General features: G+C 48.0%; 1 protein-coding gene across 1 annotated transcript; it reads right to left on the bottom strand.

Moving 5' to 3' along the window:
- Window positions 1–9: 9 nt before the first annotated feature.
- On the bottom strand, window positions 10–23,487 carry abca7 (ATP-binding cassette, sub-family A (ABC1), member 7). Its single transcript, XM_047050280.1, has 49 exons — window positions 23,383–23,487; window positions 22,108–22,210; window positions 21,734–21,827; window positions 21,141–21,282; window positions 20,897–21,024; window positions 20,560–20,678; window positions 20,131–20,325; window positions 19,149–19,241; window positions 18,423–18,660; window positions 18,130–18,269; window positions 17,753–17,869; window positions 17,087–17,284; window positions 16,647–16,852; window positions 16,061–16,237; window positions 15,669–15,891; window positions 14,880–15,101; window positions 14,377–14,581; window positions 14,025–14,138; window positions 13,603–13,774; window positions 13,373–13,504; window positions 12,789–12,928; window positions 12,435–12,572; window positions 12,092–12,312; window positions 11,957–12,014; window positions 11,521–11,723; window positions 10,648–10,780; window positions 9,973–10,118; window positions 9,617–9,741; window positions 9,267–9,359; window positions 8,784–8,979; window positions 8,464–8,558; window positions 8,332–8,364; window positions 8,107–8,212; window positions 7,831–7,905; window positions 7,545–7,714; window positions 6,696–6,873; window positions 6,356–6,471; window positions 5,975–6,119; window positions 5,477–5,600; window positions 5,047–5,176; window positions 4,597–4,720; window positions 4,367–4,429; window positions 4,040–4,146; window positions 3,599–3,740; window positions 3,189–3,323; window positions 2,881–2,984; window positions 2,553–2,645; window positions 1,869–2,118; window positions 10–1,694 (listed from the first exon to the last, which is right to left on the bottom strand). The coding sequence occupies exons 2-49, from the start codon at window positions 22,171–22,173 to the stop codon at window positions 1,089–1,091; spliced, it is 7,230 nt and encodes a 2,409-aa protein (XP_046906236.1). The 5' UTR covers window positions 22,174–22,210; window positions 23,383–23,487; the 3' UTR covers window positions 10–1,088.
- Between the last annotated feature and the right edge of the window lie 244 nt (window positions 23,488–23,731).

Below are 23,731 nucleotides of genomic sequence, written 5' to 3'. Positions count from 1 at the left end.
GGATTTTGATTGACAAATGCATAAATAACTGCTGACCTGTATCAGCTGTGTGTCAGGTTCATTTCAATTATATACATTTACAGAGCAAGTTTGTTTACTTGCAAAGTGCAAAAGCGTATATAAAAGCATTTGAAATAATTGCTCAGTGACATTTTCCCCAACCCTGACATAGGCATTGTTAAACACATTTTTACAATGCTTTTTTTGAATGTAAAATAACGAAAGTGCTTGTGGTGAATCTGTAAAAAAATAAAAAGTGCAATACTTCAAATGAAAATGTTGATGGATATGGAATGGAATTGCTAATGAATGTATTCAGTGGACAGCTTGTGTGCAGCATTTTTTAATGAGTTCTAGGGAAATATGCAAATGTTAGAACATTGATTAACGTTGATTTGATTGACTACTCTTTTTTGTTGGTGTGAATATGACTTAACATAGTCATCGCGAAACCAAAACACATTCAAGATTAAGGTAAAAGAAGATAAAATTTAACAAAAACTATAATAAGATAAGCCATTGACCAGTCCCATGGAAATGCACCATAGTATTTGAGTATATTCAACTCTTTAGGAGGTATTGTACTGTAGCTGTATTAGAGAGTGAAAAAGGCACCAAAGCTAGACTGTAGAGGAGTCGTCTGGTAGCGTCTTCCTTTTCCAGAGAACACAAGAGGAACACTTTGCGTCTCTTGCTGAATTCCATTTGTATGTTTTCTTTTGACACCATTTCCAGTGAGCTTAAACATATATCAATTTGGATGTTGGGATGGTATGCGTAACGCGATTCCCTATTCGACATAGCACACGCTCATATTAATTTCATGTTTTTTTTTGTCTTTGGACTTTCTGTAGCAGTTTCTTAAAAGATCCCACAACAGAAAGCTAGCAAAAACATCACCCAATTACCTGCACTGTACCTTGTTCCACAGAAAATGACAACAAAGTCCAATGATTCTACAGACAATCTGGTCGTGTATGTTCAGAACATTGGGGAATTCACAAGGGAGCGAATGTCTTAATACAAAATGGAATTCAGCCAAATTTCAACCATACTTCTTGCATGTCCTCATACGTTCCCGGTCCACTTTATACCTTGCTCTCCTGAGTGTCGTTCCCCACTAGGAAGAGAGCGACCGGATCTTTACCGCTTGAGCTCTCTGCCGCTCTCTTGGACCCGTTGGCCGTGGACGTCCTGCTCTCCTCTCTACCACCACCACCACCGCTGCTGCTTGACCCACAGCTGACAACCTGGCTCGTCCGGGGCTTCTCCTCGGACCCTGAGGGTTTCTCCTCTGGCTGCGGTCGGCTGGTCATCGCCACACTGCTGTCCATCACCCCGTTGGGATTTCCTTGTTTAGATTTCCCCTCTTTTGATTTGCCCTCCTTCAATTTCCCCTCCTTCGATTTGCCCTCTTTGGATTTCCCCTCCTTCAATTTGCCCTCCTTCGATTTGCCCTCTTTTGATTTGCTCTCCTTTGATTGGCCTTCTTTAGGTTTGCCGTCCGAGGATTTGCTGTCCGATGACTTTCCTGACTGGGGAGCCTTGTTTGTTGGAGTTGGTTTGTTAGACGGCTTTGAGGGTCCAGGAGAGGCCCCACGGCTGCTGTGACCCACTGCTGTGGCTCCGTTGTTGACTATCACCTCGTTGAGTTGGTCGTCATCGCACTGCTCTTTGGCAAAGTTGACAAAAACCTGAAGAAAAAAAATGGGAAAAAGAGTTGCAGTCCATTGCAGAATACCTACAATGACTAAACACTGTCGTTAAACAAGACAAATACTACTGTAGCCTTATGTTACATTGCTGTTGTCCAACATATCTAGCCAAGGCATATTCTTTTATACTAGTCCCTTTGAACCCGACGTTACCTGGTCCAGCGTGGTCTGTGAGACGGAGTAGTCTGCGATGCCCAGCTCCTCGTCGTTGTTGGAGAGCACGTCAAAGACCCGCGCCAAGGAACAGATGTGCGAGGGCAGCTGGTACTGCAGAACGTTCTGGTGGCGTTCCTTCAGCTCAATGCCGGGGAACGAGTTCTTGATGTAAACGTCCACTGGACACGGGTTCTCCGGGGGCTTGGTGCTCGCCAGACGCAGGATCACTGTGTAGCCATCGCCAAACCTGAAACAGACAGGGAGTCAGGAGGCTGAGCGGTTAGGGAATCGGGCTAGTAATCAGAAGGTTACCAGATCGATTTCCGGCCGTGCCAAATGACATTGTGTTCTTGAGCAAGGCACTTCACCCTACTTGCCACGGGGGAATGTCCCTGTATTTACTGTAAATTTCTCTGGATAAGAGCGTCTGCTAAATGACTAAATGTAAATGTAAACAGACACGACACACAAGTACGTAATGGGATTACACGTTTTGTAAGCTTTGCAGGATTAGGGATGGGTCTGAATAATATACTCAGGGATTGTAGATACCCCATAAGTCCAGGTCTCGACATTAACAACGGCCTGGTGCACTGAAGGAGATTCTCTTAAAACGGTGTGCGTGTGTCACATGGCGTCAAAAGAGTGTTCCCCCCCCGGGGGGCCCAGCATGTGACGTACCTGTTCTTGAGGTGCTGAACAGAGCCGAGACACTGGAACCTTCCATTCACCATAATGGCCATGCGGGTGCACAACGCTTCACACTCCTCCATGCTGCACACCACACAAGGGAGAACCCCCCCCCCCCCATCAGCACATTAACATGCACACTAATATAACTGTATGTTTCCGAATGTGACAATATTCAGAATATGATACGGCCATGTAAACTGCATTTTTTTTTTCGTTTGAATATTTTGAATGAGGCCATATTCCAAATGTAGTATTTTCAGATGAAAACGTGGGATGTTTCCCTTATTATTCACGATTATGAAACACTGCTCCCTACCTGTGAGATGTGAGAACGACAGCCCTTCCCTCCTTGGTGACACTGAGGATGCAGTTCCACAGGAACCTTTTGGCCTTGGGGTCCATGCCTGTGGTGGGCTCATCCTACACACAGTTGGCGTGGTTAAAAGAGGGATGGATCAATCATTGCGTAACAATCTTTGACACCACCTTAACCTGAACCATGAACGATAACTCAGATTATGACGGAAAAACAAAGGCATATTTCATCCCTGTCCTTCCTTTACACTTCTACGTGGGCTCGATGTGAAACGGCTGAAACTAAACAGGTCACTGAGCTCCACACACCAGAAATATGATTGGAGGAGCCCCGATGAGAGAGATGGCGGTGGAAAGCTTCCTCTTGTTGCCTCCGCTGTAGCCTCCGGCCTGCCGCTCGGCGTACTGAGTCAGTCCCAGCTTCTTCACCCCCCACTGGGCCACCTGTGGACGGGGACAGTCCCATTTGACCAATCTCATTCCAAAAACCTCCTATAGTCAGTACTGTAGTTACAAAATGAAGGGGAAAAAACAGATGAGTATATATAGAGTATATAGAATATGTTCATCAGTCTGATTCCACGCATGGTAAGCAATTATTCTTTTTTAACTGTAAAGTATTCACTGCCAACCAGGAAGTACGTTGTAATTGAATTAAATACGTATTAAATACGTTGGAATTAAACAAACGCTCATTAACCGACTGCTTCGGCTGTTACCTTGGAAACGTGTTCCTCCGACACCCCTCGAAGACGGGCGTAGAACTCCAGGTGTTCACGTCCGGTCAGCAGGTCGCTGATGGCGTCAAACTGGGGGCAGTAGCCCATCAGCTGGTGCACTCTCTCCATTTCAGTGCTCACGCTACGGACAGGGAAGGAATCACAGCATGACCAAATACTTGCTGATCAACTTTATTTTTTATTGTTTTGTGGGACAAGCACAAAATGTTACGTTAAATTAGAACATTTAAAAAACATTGCATGCCAAGGACATGCAACAGGAATCTACAGTGAATGTGCTTGAGGATCGCATTAACGAGGTCTCTACCAATCCTATTTGACAGCTTGTGGTCCAACTACAGCAATTGGCCAGAGGTCATGATGTCAAAAGGATCGATGTGAGAGTGGCATTGAGCTTGTCCAATCGAGCCCGGTGGTTACCTGTGATGGCTGAGGAAAGCCTCTCCATTGGTGATGGGGGTGTCTCCTGTCAGCATGCGGAAGGTCGACGTCTTCCCAGCTCCGTTAACTCCAAGCAGGCCAAAACACTGGCACACGTAGGGGGAATAACAGCATGTCACACCCATGGATAACACGGTAGCATGGCCACATACTGGCACAAAATGGCCACATACTGCACATACGGGCACATAATGGCTGTCACGCACAGTTTGGCAGGTGTGAAACACCTGAACTGTACAGTAGTTCATGGTACAGTTTGTGGGTGATGAAGTGTTGGTGTCTGACAGGACACATTTAATGTCTCACCTCACCACGTGGGATCCCCAGACACAGTCGATCCACAGCCGGTTTCTTTCCAGCTTTATACACCTGCACCACAAAAATCTTTACCCACCTACACCACAAACACAACAATGCCGCATTCCCAACCCACAGCGAGATGAAAACGTGAACTAATCACAGCGCACAGCATTGCTGCCAAGCCCAAAGCCCCAGTCCCGAAGATGCTATGATCTGTATTGACGTTGTCCCAGTACCTTGCTCAGGTCCATCATGGTGAGGATGTCGGCTTGGGCCTTTCCACTCTTCACCCTCTCTCTCTCCCTGGCCACGTCCTCATCCTCCGGGCCCAGCGGAGGCATCTCAAGCTCAGACCACGGCCTGGAGGGACAGCAACACATTTACATCACATTTGACTTTTTATTTATGTCGCATACTATGCCTTTGTACACATTTGTTATAACCTTTATACCATTTATTTGCACAGCAATTCCTATGTTCTATAGGTATTGCTGTGTAGTTGCATGGTAGTGATTATAACCTTAATGTAAAGTGTACAGAAAAGTGTAAATCAAAAGTGCACAGTTTTAACAGCTGTAGTTGGTGTGGTTGGTGCCAAGGAATCGTTCTGTCCTTGATAAAGACTACAGAGGTTTTGTGCTGGGCAAACTTCAGTACCCTCTAGCCTCTTTTTCTAGCGGTCATACCTGCAGCTAAGGAAGAACTTGTACTGTAGCAGTATGGTGAAGATGAAGAAGATGAATCCTTCAACCGCCATGGCAAACAAGTTCTTCCCCACAAAGTCCCACTGAAGAGGCTCCAGGTTCTGCTTAGTGCCTGTGGACACAGAGATACGCTGGTGACCTACATTTACATTTAGTCATTTAGAAGACGCTCTTATCCAGAGCGACTTACAGTAACTACAGGGACATTCCCCCCAAGGCAAGTAGGGTGAAGTGCCTTGCCCAAGGACACAACGTCATTTGGCTCGGCCGGGAATCGAACTGGCAACCTTCAGATTACCAGCCCAATTCCCTCACCGTTCAGCCACCTGACCTACGAGACGATGAAAGGCAGCCGACTGTATTACTGATGTAGTGTTGATGTGAGGGATTGGATATAGAAACTTTCACACACCCAGTCTCAGGAAGGCATCAGCCATGGCCTGGTTCTTGGCCATGTCAATGAGGCCCCGGCCCAGACAGAAGTGAGGGAAGATTAGAAAAACTTTCTTCAGGATCCTGTTGACTTCATTCAAGTGCTGAAAATCCGACAGACAACATATTGAGCTCAAGATAACACAATGAGATCAGAACAAAATATATGTAAAAGTCAATCAAACAGTTGCACAACTGGACTACTGAAAAAATGGGGGTAATTTACAGTTACATTTAGTCATTTAGCAGACGCTCTTATCCAGAGCGACTTACAGTAAGTACAGGGACATTCTCCCCGAGACAAGTAGGGTGAAGTGCCTTGCCCAGGGACACAATGTCATTTAGCAAGGCCGGGAATCGAACCAACAACCTTCTGATTAATAGCCCGATTCCCTAACCGCTCAGCCACCTGACCCTTATATGCCTCCAAAGTTAACCACACCTGCTATCAAAATAAACAACAAATAACTGAGCCCACCTCGTCTACAAACAGCTCCAAGACAAAGGTGGCGATGCTGCCATTGATGCCAATGAAGAGGTTGATGGAGGTCAGGACCACGTAGGCAGTGCTGGGGACGGAGAAGATAAACGATGCTGGGTACATGAGAGGTGTGATGGACCAGCTGAAACAGAGGGGAAAAACACACAGCACCATTAGCAACACCCTCAATAACACCATTAAAATAAAGAACGCTAAATCGTAGTGATATCACATAGATGTGATCTTGATAGATAAGACACTGGGGGAATGAAATCATGTTGTCGGTATCCAATCTGTATTCCAGCTACAAGCTTCAAAGTTGTTATCTTTTAAGCGGTGCGTTGTAGTTGCAGGTGCTGGAGCAGCCATCTTCCTCACCCATACAGCAGTAGCAGAAGGACCAGAGCGGGCAGGTTCTTCTCCGAAACATAGGACTGCTGCTGGAAGCACATGAAGATGAGGACCACCATGGTAGCCGGGACCGTGTAGTTCAACTGGGAGGGGAGGAAGGAAACGACACTGTGACAAACTGTCATGTGAGGAACCTGGTAACATCTTCAAATACATTTACTTTAGAATCTGACACATTTCACAGGATACAGTTTCATCTAATGATTATATAACTATATAACTCAATAAATGCATATTAATAGACATCAGTAGACATAAAAAAGGGAATCCAAGTAAAACAACTTGTAAAGCTAATTAAGGGACTAACCATGTCCCAGGTGAAGTTGGCGAGCCAGTACAGAATAGGTTTGACGCCACTGACAAACTGGAGGTGTTTGGCCTTGCTGACTCGTTCCTCAATCAGAAACAGCACAAAGCTGGCCGGAACGAAGGACATGGCGAAAATCACACAGATGGACACGAGTACGTCCACTGAGGTTGTCATCCTGGAAACAGGTGTGGAGGCAGTTGAATTAAAGGTATGCTGCCGCACACTGTATAACATGTTTTAGTGGAAAGGGACTATGTCATCTTTTAAATAATGATAGGGTTTGGGTGAGTGGTATTATGTATAGGGGTATTATTCTTGATATCTGAAACTGGAAATACCAAGCAAGTTCTTAATCTTCATCTAATATTTGTTATTAATTCATGCTCACGCAACACTTTAGAGCGATTCAAACTATGAGGTGTGGGCAGTCAAACAAAGATTCAAGTAGAGAAGGGACTGAACACTTTCAGCAGTTTAATCTTGGGCTTAATTCAACAAAAGGGCTCTTTATAGAAAGAACACTGTGGATTGAGAGAGAGGGAGAAAAAAGAGAAAGAGTTAGGGAGAGAGAGAGAGGGGGAGAGAGGGAGGGAGAGACAGAGAGGGGGAGGGAGGGAGAGAGAGGGAGGGAGAGACAGAGAGGGGGAGGAAGGGAGGGAGAGAGAGGGATAAGGAGAAATAAAGAGAAAAAGAGTAAGAAAGTACAGAAACCGTAAGAGAAAGAGAGAGACAGGAGAGAGAGAAAGACAGGAGAGAGAGAGAGACAGAGAGACACAGAGAGAGAGAGAGAGAGAGAGAGAGAGAGAGAGAGAGAGAGAGACAGAGAGAGAGAGATGGTGCGCTCACATGGCCATCTCAGTGAGTTGCTCCTTGGTGAGGTTGAGGGGATGGTTGAATGCAGTGATGCCATGCCTCATCCTCTCCGGTCCGGGAGGCAGGCTGGCACGCAGTAGGCCGTTGTTCATGACATTGACGAACGATGTCACGGCATGCCAGCCTTTGTTGTTGTACCACACCTGGATCCGGGAAGGGCAGTAGTTAAACAAAACCCAGACAGTGACTTAAATAGCCAAACACACACACAGACACATATTTGCACATGAAGTAAAACGTATCCTTTGCCACCTCTCACCTTCACGTTGTTTTGACTGTTCAGTCCACTTAGAAACTCTGGAAGTCGACCCAAGAGCAGGTCCAGTGAGGTATTCTGTCAAAACAGATATTCTGTATAACACATACTGTAAAACAGATGAAGAACAGAAAGAGAGAGAGAGAGAACGAGAGATGGAGACAGCGAAAGAAAGACAGACTGAGAGAAAGAAACAAAGAATGAGAGAAAGACACAGAGAGAGAGAGAATCAAAACCCTGCCGGTTGAAGAAGTGGTACAGCCCGGTGACTCCCCCTACCTGTGCTACTCTGTAGCGTGATCTGACAGACGTCACAGAGTCCTGGATGTGGTGCACCTGCGGTAATGCCTGGCTGGCTTGCCCACCCAATGAGAAGCCCCCGTATCTGCAAACACAGGAAGTCCATAGGACAGTCGTTCACAATCCCATTGGTGTTCACAGAGCTGACACTACCGTGATGGCCTTGATTGTTTGTACTTTGTATAACAGTTGCCTTCAGCTCACCTGAATTCATTGACCCACTTTTTAGTCTTTAGGCTGAAATGAGATAAAAGATGGTAAAACCGTCAAGGCAAAGGCAAATCTGTGAGGAAATCATTGAAGACTAGCAGTGATGATGAGCAACCAAGCAAGCACCTTTTCTTTAGGATCTGAGGGTAGGTCTTGACCAAGTAGTCAGATATGTTGCGGCCAGTCATATTTTGCAGTATGTCACCAGTGAATCTTTTAATCTGTGGATGAAGGGGCCAAATCATTCGAATACAAAACAAAACTTCAAACATTCAGTTGTCTCAAATTTGCATTGAAGTATTTTAGGTAAGGAATAGTCACATAAACATACACCACAGTGCATTCCCCCCCCCCAACACACTCAACATAACCACATGGAACACCATGAACGTCAATAAAATCACAGGACATAATAACATGAACGTCTTTAATAACATGTCTCTGACCTGTGGAGGGGGCAGACCCCCGGCCCCCTGAGGGCAGTCTGGCAGCATCCTCCGCACCTCCTCCGTGCTGCACTGGCAGTCAGGAGAGGCCTTCTCTCGGCTCCAGTTCCCTTTGTTGAACATCTGCCAGGTGGAGAAGGACACCTGGGGGCGCATGTACATGGAGCCCCGCTCCGCAGCCTCACACTGGACATTCCTGCAGGGAACAAACAGAGGCCGAATGCTCACTCCTTATGGCTTAGCCCCCCTCAATTTGCCATGGTTGTGATCCGGTTCTTTCAAATGATTCACAACAAACACAAAAGGGACCACAACTGATCTTGAGGATTCTTTCGACGGGAGCGCGTAACAGGTTTGGGAGAGTGGTTTACTTATTTGTAAGTGTCTGATTTCCCTTTTGTCGTTGGTTCTAGAGAAATCAGATAACGTAGACTAGGAGGGATCAGATTGCAGGTTGTGAATGGAGAAGAGGATGGGCCTTACTTGCTGTCCTCCATGCACTTAGTGCCAAACCCTGGTCCGTCCAGAAGGGCATCCAGAATATTCTCCATAGCAGGATTCCCAGGGGCATCATTACTGGAGAGACAAGTGTATCACTGTCAAACAGGACAATGTCGAATTGTGTTTAACAAGCATTCAGGAGCCAAATCAAATAGCAACTGCCGTTTATTCGTAAACAAAAAAAAAGACCATTAAAAGATAGCAGACCTTTTAAAAGATTAATATGAACAATAAAACAGACACTGAGCCAAATAAGATGCAGTTGATAGGGGTGACTAAAAGCAGGCCTATAAGCAGGGTAACTATTTCCTGTCAGGGGCCCTGTTCAGTACCTGTAGAAGGTGTACTGTTCACCGTACATCCAGGGCTGCAGCTCAAGAGCAGGGTACTTCCCGAACGGAGGAACGACCAGGCTGAACAGAAGAGCGATCAACACAAACACAGCAGGAAGCACGATCTGAAAGACAGCATGTAGCTTTCAGACACCTTTCACAGAGACAGATTACAACTTTCAGTATCCTCTTTACTTCCAAGTTAGCGATAGAGAGCATACAATACAGGCAAGTTGGCAAGAGTTCGTGTCACGTTCGTACAGTGGAATACAGGAACAGGACGACTCGGTTTAATAAAACCTTGTTTTGCTATTTCCGAGTCATTTATCCGCGGTTTTATTCTTGTTCAAGTCTACCTGAGCAAAGAAGCCTCTGCGGCTGCGAAGCGCGTACAGCCATCTCTTAATGAAGAGAGCCCGCAGCTGTTGCCAGGTCAGCCACCAGCCAGTCAGAGGGACCCCTCCTCTGCCCTCTCCACTCAGCAGGTCCGTCTCCTGGGGCTCTGCGGGTAGGGCGAAAGGACAACTGACGTCATGTATGTCTAGGGGTGGTTCTCACGGCTGAATCACTGAGTCAGAGGGATCGGTGAGGGGGAGAGGAGAGATAGCGTAGCATCTGTTATTTGGTTAGCGAAGCTAGCGAGGCAGGTTATTGGGCCCACGATGTTGTGACACTATGGGTACCTTGCTTACGAGGTCTTTTCCTTCCTGGCAGCAGTGCAGAGAGAGAGACAGTTCGAGAGAGACAGTTAGAGAGAGACAGTTAGAGAGAGACAGTTAGAGAGAGACAGTTAGAGGGAGACAGTTAGAGAGAGACAGTTAGAGGGAGACAGTTAGAGAGAGACAGTTAGAGGGAGACAGTTATAGAGAGACAGTTAGAGGGAGACAGTTATAGAGAGACAGTTAGAGAGAGACAAGGTGGACTGGGGCAGGGGACGGCACACACGAGGACGCACAAGGACGTTTGTGAATGGAAATGTTTCAGGAAGTGAAAAGGCATGTTTTTCTCCTTGTGTGTGTGTGTGTGGGCACCTGTCTCTAAGTCCTCAGCCGCCCCACCCTGTGGGGCCTGGCTTGGGCCCTGGCTTGGCGGTGTGCCAGCCTGCCTGGGGTTCTCCTCTGGGTCGACGTCCACTCCCGTCTCCTCGGCCACGCGCAGGAAGATCTGCAGCATACCACACGTCCACGTTTGTAGCACGCACAAATATGTATCTACGCTACGGTTAGGTAACGATAACTTTTCAGTTTTCCATTCCATTCATTGGAAATTCTGTAGTTGACTGTGGTGCTTTAGTTTGTGAAATACCTACCTAAATCATGAAGGTACAAAAAAGAAGAATTAACATTTGAATCCAAAACAAACTCGGTTAAATATCGAGTCTAGTGCTAGAAACTAAAACAACCTTTCACGCCCCAGCAACGACAGATCAATGCGTGTCGAGGTCAGGAAAAGAGAGCAGAGCCCTGTGAATTAAACGGGATCCATCTGGCCATGGAGGTGATCTAAGCACATTACTGTCACAGCCACTTCACAAATACACTCGTCCTGATAAACCTAGCTTGATCTGGATAACACTGAGACACTACATGCATACAAGGGTCAAGGGGGTTTTATAACATTCAGTACAGGATACTTTACTAGAGCTGATTAGGTAGTGGTCAGGTTCAAATTGTGGCTGTTTTATTTATATAATCAAGTCACGATGGGGATAAGAGAGAGTGTTACTGTGTGCGCGTGTGTTTGTGCATGTAATGAGGCTTTAAGATACCCTGCAGTGAATGACCTTTTCACCTGTGTGCATGCATGGAGGATTCCTTATGTGCCTTTAAGTGACAGTGTATGCGTGTGTGGGTGTATGCGTGTGTGTAGGTGCGTGTATGCGTGTGTGTGGGAGATGTCCTCACCTCCTCCAAGGTGGTGTCAGACAGGCCGTAGCTGGACACCCCCAACTCTGCCTTCCTGTGTTCCAGCTCTGTGAGGAAGATGGCCAAACTGCTCTCCTCTGCACAGGTCTGGGGCAGGTTGATGACCGCCTCACGCCCCAGGTCCTCCACCAGCCGAGCCCCTGGGATATGATGCTGAGCGAGGGCCAATAACGCTGCCAGGTCTGGGTGGGGGGGGGGGGGGGGGGGGGGGGGGGGGGGGGGGGGGGGGAGAGGGATTGTGGGTCAACCGGAGATTTAAAACGATCACCTGACTGGTGAATAAATGCTGTTAAACAAGCCAGGCCGGGTGCAAGCAGAAATTCCTCCAAACCCGAACCATTTTTTCTGCTCGGGGTTTTAGCTGGGAGGAGTTAGCAAAAACAATGTTAGCCGGGGAACCCGGTGTGACACTGACCTGAGCCGCTCACGTCGCTGCCCAGCCCTGTGTCATCGCTCATGGACGAGTCGCTGTCCTGGAACACAAGACGGTTTGGGTTCAAAAGCATGTCGCTTTAAGAAGGTCAGAGTTCAGAGAAGGATGAGGATTCACCTTGGTGGGAGGGGGCAGCTTGTGAGCGCTGGCGCTGTTGGCCGGCCGGGTCTCCAGTCCCTCCTTCTTGACCACGGTGATGTAGTAGCCCGTGCCCAGGCGGGCCTTCAGGAAGAGGGGAGAGCCGCAGCAGCACAGCCTGCCTTGGGAGATAATGGCGATGCGGTCCCCCAGCAAGTCGGCCTCATCCATGTAGTGGGTGGACAGGATGATGGTGCGGTCTGATGGGGGGGGGGGAGCAACATCACCATTTAACATGTAGTATATTTTAAATTAGATACTATTACTACATGATATACTATGATCTATTGCCCCTCTTTGAGGACAGTAAGACGAGGCTGACCCTTGCGGTACTTGAGCAGCAGGTCCCAGATGCCCCTCCGAGAGTAGGGGTCCACCCCGGCCGTGGGCTCGTCCAGGACCACCACCTTGGAGCCCCCCACGAATGCTATCGCCACCGACAGCTTCCTCTGCATGCCCCCTGGGGAGGAGAGGGGTCCGAGCAGAGCACACAGACACCAAGTCAGCTTCCCCCATGACTCCCTGGGACGATGGGGTCAAGACAGCCTTGAATGTTTTTTCTTTTTAATTTTATAAATAATAAAAATCGATTAATGAAAGAATGAATATAAAAATATATATATATATGTGAGTCTTAAATGGGGCGTGAGGGAACCCGTGAAGAGCAGGGAGCTACCGGACAGGTTCTTGGTCTGCTCATGGCGCTTGTGCAGCAGTCCCACGTCCTCCAGCAGAGTGTCGATCTCCTCCCTCACGTCCTCCCCGGACATGCCCTTCATACGGCCGTAGAACCACACGTGCTCCTCCACAGTCAGGCTGGCAGCACCGAGAGTGGAAGGAGAGGAGGAGGAGGAAACAAGTCACGCCACAAACAGGAAGTCCAGTTAGTCTTTGACATTTTTGCGATACCTGATTCATCATAAGAGAATGCTACGCTGATGATCGAAAAATAACAAACTTGTGAGGTTACAGTTGAAGACAGACAGCGAGAATCGAGAAGGACCATCTCCAAAGAAGAGGTACAGTGAAAAAGGGCTAGGCAGTACATAACATTTACATTTAGTCATTTAGCAGATGCTCTTTTCCAGAGCGATTTACAGTAAGTACAGGGTCATTCTCCCCGAGGCAAGTAGGGTAAAGTGCCTTGCCCAAGGACACAACCTCATTTAGCACGGCCGGGAACCGAACCAACAACCTTCTGATTAATAGCTCGATTCCCTAATGGCTCAGCCATCTGACCCCCATGCAGTAGGCACCTACATGTCAAAGAGAACATTGTGCTGGGGACAGACCCCCAGAGTTCTCCTGATGATGTCCATGTCCGTGCGGATGTCCATTCCCTTGATGTACACCGTCCCGGCGGTGGGGGGGAACAGGCCGGTCAGGATGGAACTGCCAACGGGACGGCACAGTTGTTGTTACAAAAAGGGACGCAACGTCAGATTTTTGTTAGACCCACTTGAACCAGTTTAGAGACCAGTCAACCTTACATGGTGGTGGTCTTGCCGGCACCGTTGTGACCCAGGAAGGAGGTGATTTGCCCCTCGTAGAACTTGAGGTTGAGGTTGTTGACGGCTAGCTTGGCACCCTGTTTGTAGATTTTGACCAGGTTATGGATAGCCACTCCCAGCATGAGGTGTGTGGGTTCCGGTTCAATACGATCTGTGGACAGGGAACAGCTAACTGTGGGCGAGTTTCAATTTTCACTCTCTTGTAACTGAACCTTCATCTCACAATTCTCTGTGTTATGCTCCTTAACAGTCACAGACTCTGGCTCACCCATCTCTGGCATAACAACTAAACATGAGACAGGCCTCACTTTTTGATTCTTTCAGGACATTTCATGTTTACTAACAATACGTGAAATCACTTAACTTTCACATTCAAGTTCAAGTACATTGGAATGTGTTACCTTGGTTGTGGTCTCTGGGTACAGGGGGGAGGGGCATGCCAGCCTCCAGGGGAATCCCACCCCAGTAGTTGAGCTGGAAGATGAAGTACCAGGGTCTGGGAATCCCAAACTCCCCTGAGACACACAGCAAAACTCTCACTATCGCACCTTTCACATTCAGATATCTACCACACATGCCAACGTGTAACTAAATCCAAGGGAATACAGAAACCATGAATTCCTATATTTTCCTTTGTATGTCTAATATCTCAGTATATAGTAAACATTCACACATTTGCTACACAATACACCACATTACGAACTACACCTAATATATTCGAGACATATGCAGTAACCCACATCGACGTCTTACCTGGGAAAACGGCCTCGATGTACCAGGCCGCGGCGGCGTAGAGGAAGGCGTCCACATACAGGAGGACGATGGCGGTGGTGAAGTTGTACGTGTCTCCCTCCGTGGGACTGGAGCGCAGGTTGAACCACTGGATGCCCACGCCCTGCTCCTCGTACTGGGAGAAGTACTCGCAGCCAAAGCCAAAGGCCACCGGGGAGAAGAAGCTCTGCGACAGAGGAACAGGCGACAAGTTGAGACCTCCATTTCTGCGGCTAGTATCGAGAGTATCTGAGGCCTCTTTCGGTCCCCGGGGAGGTGGGTTCCTGAGGCCTACTCTGGCACTTACATTTAGCAGACGCTCTTATCCAGAAGGACTTACAGTAAGTAAAGGGACATTCTCCCCGAGGCAAGTCGGGTGAAGCCCGAGGACACATCGTCATTATTGCACAGCCGGGAATCGAACCGACAACCTTCAGAGTAACAGCCCAACTCCCTAACCGCTCAGCCACCTGACCACTACTCACGGCGAGGATGCGGTGAGTGGTGTTGAGATGGTCCCGCCAGGCCACACACAGGACGTAGGGCAGGTAGAGGGCGAAGTAGATGAGTCCCCCGCAAGCGGCAGCCAGGTTGGCCCGGGAGAAGAAGGTGCTGATGAGGAAGCACTGCATGATGGTGGCGGTGGCAAACGCTGTCAGGAAGAAGAACACCACGGAGGGGTCGCTGTAGGGGAGGATGTCCCCCCACTGTTGGGAGGAAAGGAGACGAGAGGAGAAGAGAGGAGAGGAGAGGAGAGGAAGGAGAGAGAGGAGAGGAGAGAGGAGAGAGAAGAGAGGAGAGGAGAGGAGAGAGAGGAAAGGAGACGAGAGGAGAAGAGAGGAGAGGAGAGAGAGGAGAGGAGAGAGGAGAGGGGAGGAGAGAGAAGAGAGGAGAGGAGAGAGAGGAGAGAAGAGAGGAGAGGAGAGAGAGGAAAGGAGACGAGAGGAGAAGAGAGGAGAGAGAGGAGAGGAGAGGAGAGGAGAGGAGAGGAGAGGAGAGGAGAGGAGAGGAGAGGAGAGGAGAGGAGAGGAGAGGAGAGGAGAGGAGAGGAGAGGAGAGAGGAGAGGAGAGGAGAGGAGAGGAGAGGAGAGGAGAGGAGAGAGGAGAGGAAAGAGGAGAGAGAGGAGAGGAGAGAGAAGAGAGGAGAGGAGAGAGAGGAGAAGGAAGAAGGGGTGGTGAGAGGATAAAGTAACGATTCAGATGCCCGTGCCTGTGCCCATGCCCGTGAGACGAAAAGCGAGGTTTCTGGTGGGTCTACCGTCCCCCCCCCTCACCTTGAGCAGGGCGATGAGCAGCCCGGCGCTGATGAGGAAAGGCACGAAGCTGCTGATGAACCAGCTGACCCACAGCGTGCCCGTGCCCAGGCCCATGATCCTCATGGTCTCCTTCAGACGGGCCTCCTTCTCGTACACCACGCCCTTGATGATCATGGCTACCGAGTAGATCCACGCCAGCGTCATGAAGAGGGGCAGCGAGCGGTTCAGCACGCGCAGGAAGCTGAGGGGCGGGGTAGGCAGGGGCGCGGCAGGGTGGGGCGATTTAGGAGGGGTGAGGCGAGATGGGGAGGAAAGGTTCGAAGGTTAGCGGAAAAGATCGGAGGTGGACCGCCGGGTGAAATGGAAAAAAGAAAGGAAAGGAAGAACAGGGATCAGCCCTCGTCACTCACACGTCATCCACGTAGCAGGGGTAGGGCATCTGCTGCAGGTAGATGCCCGTGGTCTGCTGCATGCCGCTCAGAACCCGCGACACCGCCCGCTCCACCAGGTCCTGCACGTACACAAACCCCCCCCAGATGTAGCGCATGTCGTTGAAGGGGTCAGCCGCAGGGCCTGGATCCCAGAACCTGAGGAGGGGAGGACAAGGAGGGTGAAAAATGATTTCAGATTTAACATTTAGTCATTTAGTAGACGCTCTTATCCAGAGCGACTTACAGTACAAGTACAAGGACATTCTCCCCGATCCAAGTAAGGTGAAGTGCCTTGCCCAAGGACACAACATCATTTGGCATGGCCAGAATCGAACCAACAACGTTCTGATTGATAGCCCGACTCCCTAACCGCTCAGCCATCTGACCCCCCAGTAAGAGCTAATCTTGTACTAACCTGTACTGTACTAACTGGCGGGACCATCTCAACGCTGTACTAACCTTGTACTAACCTTTGTTTGTAACTAGTTTAACAAACACAAATCACCAGCTATCACCGATTTAGCCGACTCACAGTGACGGCATGTCCAATCACAGGTATGCTCACCTGTCCTTGATTTTGTTTGTGCGCGTGACGTCATCGATGTCCATGCGGATCTTGTAGGTGACGTGAGGAGGGAGGCTGTCGGAGGAGGAGTTGGGGAGGAGGAAGACGATGCCTGCCCAGAACTGCCTGTCCTCCAGGAGGTCCAACGCCCTCTCAATCAAAGCCCCCTCTGACGCCACCCCCTCCAGCTTGTTCAGAGAGAAGCACTGGAGAACAGGACAGGATGCAGGAAGAGAAACCAGGAAGGACAATAACATGATGCTTATGGATTTAGTTGCAACTCGTAATCTCAAAACAGTTATTTTGTGTTGATTATGATTTCTTCCACTGATTTTTTAAACCCAGGAACTGGATTTGTTAACCCAGGAACTGGATTTGTTAACCGAGAAACTCTCCAGGAGCTATGTTGTTTGCCATTAAAGCTGGGCTTAGCTGTGCACCTGTGTGACTTGAGCGAGGGTGGTGATGGTGCTGTTCACGTCGTTGTACACGTCCAGCCAGGTGGGCGGAGCCCCCTCTTTCCTGGGGGTGCCGGGCGGCGGCGTGGACAGGAAGCGGGCGATACGGGAGGCCGTCCAGCTGGTGTTCTCCAGACGCAGGTTGACCAGCACGGCCACCTCCGGTCGCTTCAGCAAATCCTGTCACAGAGGGAAGGCAGGGCGCACAGAGGTGTAAGAAGGACTTTTAGGATAATAGATAAAGCAAGAAGCAAACCAATATGCGTGTCATGGCTCTTATACTTAAAAACCTTTTTTAAGAGTCAATCTTTTTTGGGAGTAGACACTACTTGGAACACTGTATACACCGATGTGTAATAAAATAGTGTACAGTAACACATTCAGGTTAGTACAAGATTAGCTCTTACTAGAAAAGCTGAAAGTGTCCTCACACAAGGACTCTATAGATAGAAAAGGGACTACCTGGCACAAACATTGCCATAAACAGACGTGACTGTAGTAGCACACGCTCTCTAGGAAAACAAACCTCTTGGCCCAGCGAGTGGTCAATATTTTGGGCTTCAACGTGTTTGCGTTTTCGACACACAATTGTTTTCAATGTCATTGTCATTAGCGGTTGGCATTAGCAATCTATTCAAGGTGAAATACCTGCAGCAGCTGAATCTCAACACTGCTCTCCATGTATGTCCTAATACGAGGTCCCACATCGATCCAGGCACCGTTCAGGTCCTCCAGAATCTGCAGATCCTGGAACGTCCTGTTTACCTACGATAGGAGACATAGAGGTCAGGGGTCACTGAAAGACACAGACATTTAATAATGGCAAAATTATCTTTTGAATTCTTATCAAGACGTCCGTTTCCTTTCATAGGGTAGATCCTTATAGAGGAATACAGATCGTGATCATTCAAGTACTGTATGTATCTCCAGTAAGAAGCATAGCCATCACAAAGAGACTGAAACAGTATCTGTGGAAGGCCACAGAGTTGAGAGTGAATGGAGGCAGAGAAAAGAGGGATGAGTACCTCTTTCATGACTTCCTGAATTGCAGGGGTGTCAGGTGTGTACAGCAGCTTCCCAATGAACAGAGGCTTGATTCCTCTCCACACGATGCGAGACAAGGGATTGGACTCCAGGTTCTGGATCATGCTTTTACAGTATGGGGCTGAGAGGAACCACACAGGGTTAGTAGTAAACGACATTTGTTTTTAAGTCGTAAAAAATATTGTTATATAGACATTACTATTATGACTATCTACTATATAGTAGAGGTCTAGAGGGGAAATAAAAGTTGTGGGCCGTAAAAAAAAGATCTTACTGGTGGTGTTGTCGTCGTCCATGTCGGTCACCTCAGTGCCGTTCTTGCCCAGGAAGGACTTGATATCGTTGTCCTCGTACCAGTTGAGAGAGGGGATCTTCTCCCCTCCCACCTCTGGGTGTCCACACATGATCCTGGAGAAGGCCCTGAAGCTCTGCCGCGGCACGGAGGAGCGGTTCTCGGGCGACAGCAGCCGCAGCTCCGCGTTGAGCTCCACAAAGCTGGAGAGAGACGAGAGCTGGGGAGGAGGAAAGGAACAGACCAGAGAGGGGCAGAGGAGGATGTGGAGGACACAGGAAACAAAAGAAGTGTGTGTGTGTGTGTGTGTGTGAGCGGGAGGGAGGCCAAGAGAGATGTTGGGAAAGATAAATTGATACAGAGAGAGAGAGATAGAGAGATAGATGAGAGAGATAAAAGAAAGTGGAGATGAAACATTAATGGATTTTCCATCATGGTCTCTGTACAGCTACAATTCAGTTAGCAGGTCTGCTTGGCAAGGCTATTAAAGAAAGATCTAGCCAGAATGGACTATAAGGAGTAGCCTTTACTGTCACCTTGAAGTCAAAAAGAGAAGTACAGTATCTGACCAATACTGTACATTTGAACAATACTTCAGCGAAACAAAGCAAATATAAAAATACATTTAAAAAATCTACTTAGCTAAAAATAGACCTAAGATTTATATGAGAAAAACGAGAGGAAGGTTATGAGATGTTTTCCTCTTACGTCATCCATGATGACGGAGAACTCCTGGGACACATCAGTGACAGCCTGGCTGATGACCCTCAGGTCTCCGGCATTGGCCCTCAGCCTGTCTCTCTGAGGGGGGAGAGGGGGAGTGTGGGAGAGGGGGAGAGGGGGAGTGTGGGAGAGGGGGAGTGTGGGAGAGGGGGAGAGGAGGAGAGGGGGAGTGTGGGAGAGGGGGAGTGTGGGAGAGGGGGAGTGTGGGAGAGGGGGAGAGGGGGAGTGTGGGAGAGGGGGAGAGGGGGAGTGTGGGAGAGGGGGAGTGTGGGAGAGGGGGAGTGTGGGAGAGGGGGAGAGGGGGAGTGTGGGAGAGGAGGAGAGGGGGAGTGTGGGAGAGGGGGAGAGGGGGAGAGGGGGAGTGTGGGAGAGGGGGAGAGGAGGAGAGGGGGAGAGGGGGAGAGGGGGAGTGTGGGAGGTCAATCTTAACGTCTACGTTCGTCTGAAAACAGTCACAACTTCCGATGGCACCACACACTTGATAGGTTTTTTAATGTTATTCAGCTGACAGGATGTAGCCTGCGTAGACCCATGTGATTGTACGTGATCTACATTTCTACCAATGAAACCCAAGACCAAAAGACACAAAGCATTCGAATAACCCTGCTTTGGGACCAGTCTGAATAGGGCTACATCTGAAGATTCACCAGAGAAACCCTTGTAAAGCTGCCAAAATAAATTGTTTAAATGGGCGACCGAGGACAATACTTTTTTTGTTCCCTAGTCTGACTCTTCATCTGTAGGCAACAGCTTGAATAACACTCTGTAACTTAATCGTATTTTGTGTAAGCCTAGAGTATGGAAGACACTACTTACAGTTGACAGTATGCAAAACAGCAGGCTGATTGATACACAATGACTGGCTTCAGTACAGCAGTTGATTTTCAAAATGTCATCGTATTTCTATGCCTTAAAGAGAGAACTCTGGGAACAGCAACTAGGGCTTTTTTCCATAACTGCCACTGACCGTGAAGAACTTGGTGAAGTCGAGCTGGGAGAGAAAACGCTGCTCCGCGTCCTGCAGCGTGTCGGACTGTAGCGCGCACAGCTGTCTCTGCAGGCCCTGCGGCTCCTCCCCTTCCTCCGCCGTGAGGAACTGGCCCAGCAGGCTGGCGTTACACACAATGTCCTTCAGCATCAGTCCCTCTCCCGCCAGAGACACCTGTGGGAACAGACGTGCAGACGTCCAACTTAGTCGGCGGAAGACACCGCAAAGCGAGTAGAGAGGCTCTTGTCTAACTGCTGGTTCAGACGAAGCTTGTGGCTTGGAGGACTGCGTTGCCTATCGTGCTGCCAACAGCATCATGGGGTGTCTAGAAGCTTCTTTGTGGCAGGCTAAGTGTCCTTAGAAGATCCAATAGTGAGCTGAGGTGGGGGAGAGCAAGTTGCTGCTTACCACCTGAAGGTTGAGGCGTGACTTCAACAACTGGTCCACAGCACTTCGAGACAAACCATTGGTCAGTAGGAAGTTGGAAAATGTCTCATTGGCTCTCAGGTATTCCCCCACAGGTAAATCTGTAATATAAACACACGAAAAAAGCTATGATGCACGGGATGTACACAGGATGTGCTGTGGAGCAACAAGGCATTGAGTTCTACTGCACTGGCAATGAAAAGAGGCATTTGGGTGGAATTGCTTGGACTCAGGAGCATATCACCAACACTTAAACACATGCACATAAAACACACTTAGTGACATCACATCAAACACGGGGGAACAGAGAGATCCGTACTTGGCCAGGCTTCTGGTCTTTCTCCCAGTCTCTGGATCGTCTCCAGAAGGTTCTGGAAGCTTGCAAAGGCTGTCTGGTTCCCACTGTAGGACAGGATGGTCTGGGTGTCCACCATGAGCCGAGACAGTCTACGAGAGACAATAAAACACAATAAACACACAATAAACACACAATAAAGCCCCCCACAGAGTACAGCATCCGGCCCCGCCAACGCCCCACTTGGCCCCCCGCACAGTTTACCTACATGGAGTTATCAAAGTTTCCAACCCGCCCCGGGGTCTCTCCTGGGGTGGGGCTGTGGAAGCAGGGGTTGTTGATGTTGCAGACGATGCCCTGTATCCAGGGCAGAGTGCCCGCTGAAGGGAGGGCTTTGTTGGGGAAATGACCTGGAATTACAGAGAAAACACAGAACATGCCTGTTCAGTCTCTGATCTGAGACTTAGAATCATGGTGGTGGAGGCTGAGGGGTAACTGAGGAAAAGCAAGCTTTCTCGTGATGACAAGATCGGTCTTTCTCAACACCATATATTTGTAGCGCGAAACAAACGTGAACTCTGTCGAGAGGGAGCCCACAAATGCACGCAACGCTCACACTCCTACATCCACAGCCTACAGTTTTGACAGGTCAGGGCGGAGCATGACAACAAGGTCTAAGAACAGAACAGGCTGGGGAGGGAAAAAAAAAAAAAAGTGTTTGCGGTACCAGATTCACTCTCTCGCCAAGCGAGCTAATCAGCTTAGCGTGGCAGTGGTGGGGGCCACCTGAGAAGGGAGAAGGGGGGGGAAGGGTTGGAGCAAAGGTTTCAACGACATTAAGCAACATAAGGAGACACTCACATTGACTCTGCTTGTAGGGGCGGTGAGATTGCCGCACAGAGATGAGGATGAGGAAGAGGAAGAGGGGCCAGAGCAGCTCGATAATCAACTGAATCTGGAACAGGAGGAGAAAAATATCAAGTCACGGCTGTATAGCGACTTTGACCTTTGACCTCTGGTGAGCTCACACCAGGCCCTTCACTATAAAGAGATGACATATGGCTAAACAAGAGTTGTTTCGTTAGCGTGCTTAACACAACGCTAGGTTCACAAGGCCTTTTAGAGAATACAAAGCTCAGTCCAACAGAAATATACAGAAATGTTTGTTTCTTTGTGCTTCAAAACATCTACACAGCTTGGCTCACAGTCATTCCAGACCGGACCAGAACACTCACCTTGTTTCTCCTGCGGTAGGTTATGTTCTTCCAAAGCAGGAGACCGAGCTGGGTACAGATCCCCATATCTTACACTGAGATCTTAAGGGGTCATAGTGCTCCACTATAATAGAACCAGGTGCAGAAGAGCACATTAAACACATGTTTACATTTTTACCTACATTGTTTTTACATTTAGGTTCAAAACACATAACCTTCTTTCTTTCTTTCTTTCTTTTGGATGACCATAGGAGAAAGAGTAAAATAGAATGACAATGCTTAAATCTTACTGTTGCTATGGTTCTAGGTAGTAGCCTAATGCACATTCCTTAAACAGCACTGCAGTCACGTCCTTGGGTAATTAACGTGTATGTAATGTATGGCAGCTGAAAGTCTCTCAACTCAATAGGGAGTCTGAAGATACTAAAAGATCACGAAAGCTTAATCCGAATAATAAGTAAACTCTTTAATCTCTGCTCTCTAGGACTATGTTACATCAAACTAAATTAGGCCTGGTCACACTTGCTCAAATATATTTTAGTGGTTGTGGTCTTACAGTACCAAAACCATCATGTGAATGACTTGGCATTGATATTCATTGTTTCGGTAAAGCAATTCAGAGGAGAGGATGATCTCCTCAAGACTCCCCCATGCTTAGTTGACCGTGCAATCCTTCTTACCTTTATTGGCTTACGTGACAGAGATTTCAAAATTAACATTTGGTAGGCAAACATATCTACCCACAGACAGTAGCCTACATCCCGTCTACAGGAAAATGACATACATTTGCTGTGAATAAGTTTACATTGCCCTGGTATTGGGTATCATGAGGAAGTAACAAAACGTACCACACCAGGAAATGTTTTACATAGTCTACACCAAATACAATTGTATTTAACTGAACTGGAATTCGTGTAAAATACTCCGCAGCTGTACATTGAAAATGTATGGTAGAAATACAGTTTAATTCATCCCAAACTATTTAGTTTCACTGATATAGCTATCCCTGCATGTTCAGTACACATCGTTTAAGATTTTATATTTTAGAATTTCCTTTAACATTAATTTCATACAAAAACAAAGGGTTGTGAGATAAGTATATAGCTTATCAGGTTATGCTAGGTATCTTCAGCATTAGCACCTGTCATGTAATGTACAGGGCTAACTCTATGGTAGAGATGCTCGTGTTGGCTATGCTGTGTCAGAAAAACAAACTGCGCATAGACGCGTAAAATGAATGATGTAACACGCTCCTGACAAAACCAACACTTTTGGAAATGTAGGTCTTATACTCACCTCTGTATGTCTGATTATACTCCTTTTTATACTGTGTAAATGTCCCAAAAAAGAATGTCCGGTCCTTCATTGACCTAAACTCTTCATTGCTCAGTATAGTGTTGTAATTGGAGATGCATTATAAGAAAGTCCCGCCTACTAATCTTGATTGGTAAAGAGAGAATTATAGTATGGCGTCACAGAAACCGGTTCCAACTGTGATTGGTCAAATAACCGTCAATTGTACGTTTATTTTGGTTTGCTAATGCAGCCGATTGGCCAGTGACAAGGGTAGCGCAGTGTTATGTATGTTTCTATTAAATGTCTTAAACATGGGAGTTTATCTCCAACAAATGGTTGTTAAATAAAT

The sequence above is a fragment of the Hypomesus transpacificus genome, unplaced genomic scaffold (genome assembly GCF_021917145.1).
Source record: "Hypomesus transpacificus isolate Combined female unplaced genomic scaffold, fHypTra1 scaffold_107, whole genome shotgun sequence".
NCBI lineage: Eukaryota > Metazoa > Chordata > Actinopteri > Osmeriformes > Osmeridae > Hypomesus > Hypomesus transpacificus.
This window is presented reverse-complemented; position numbering and strand designations above follow the sequence as displayed.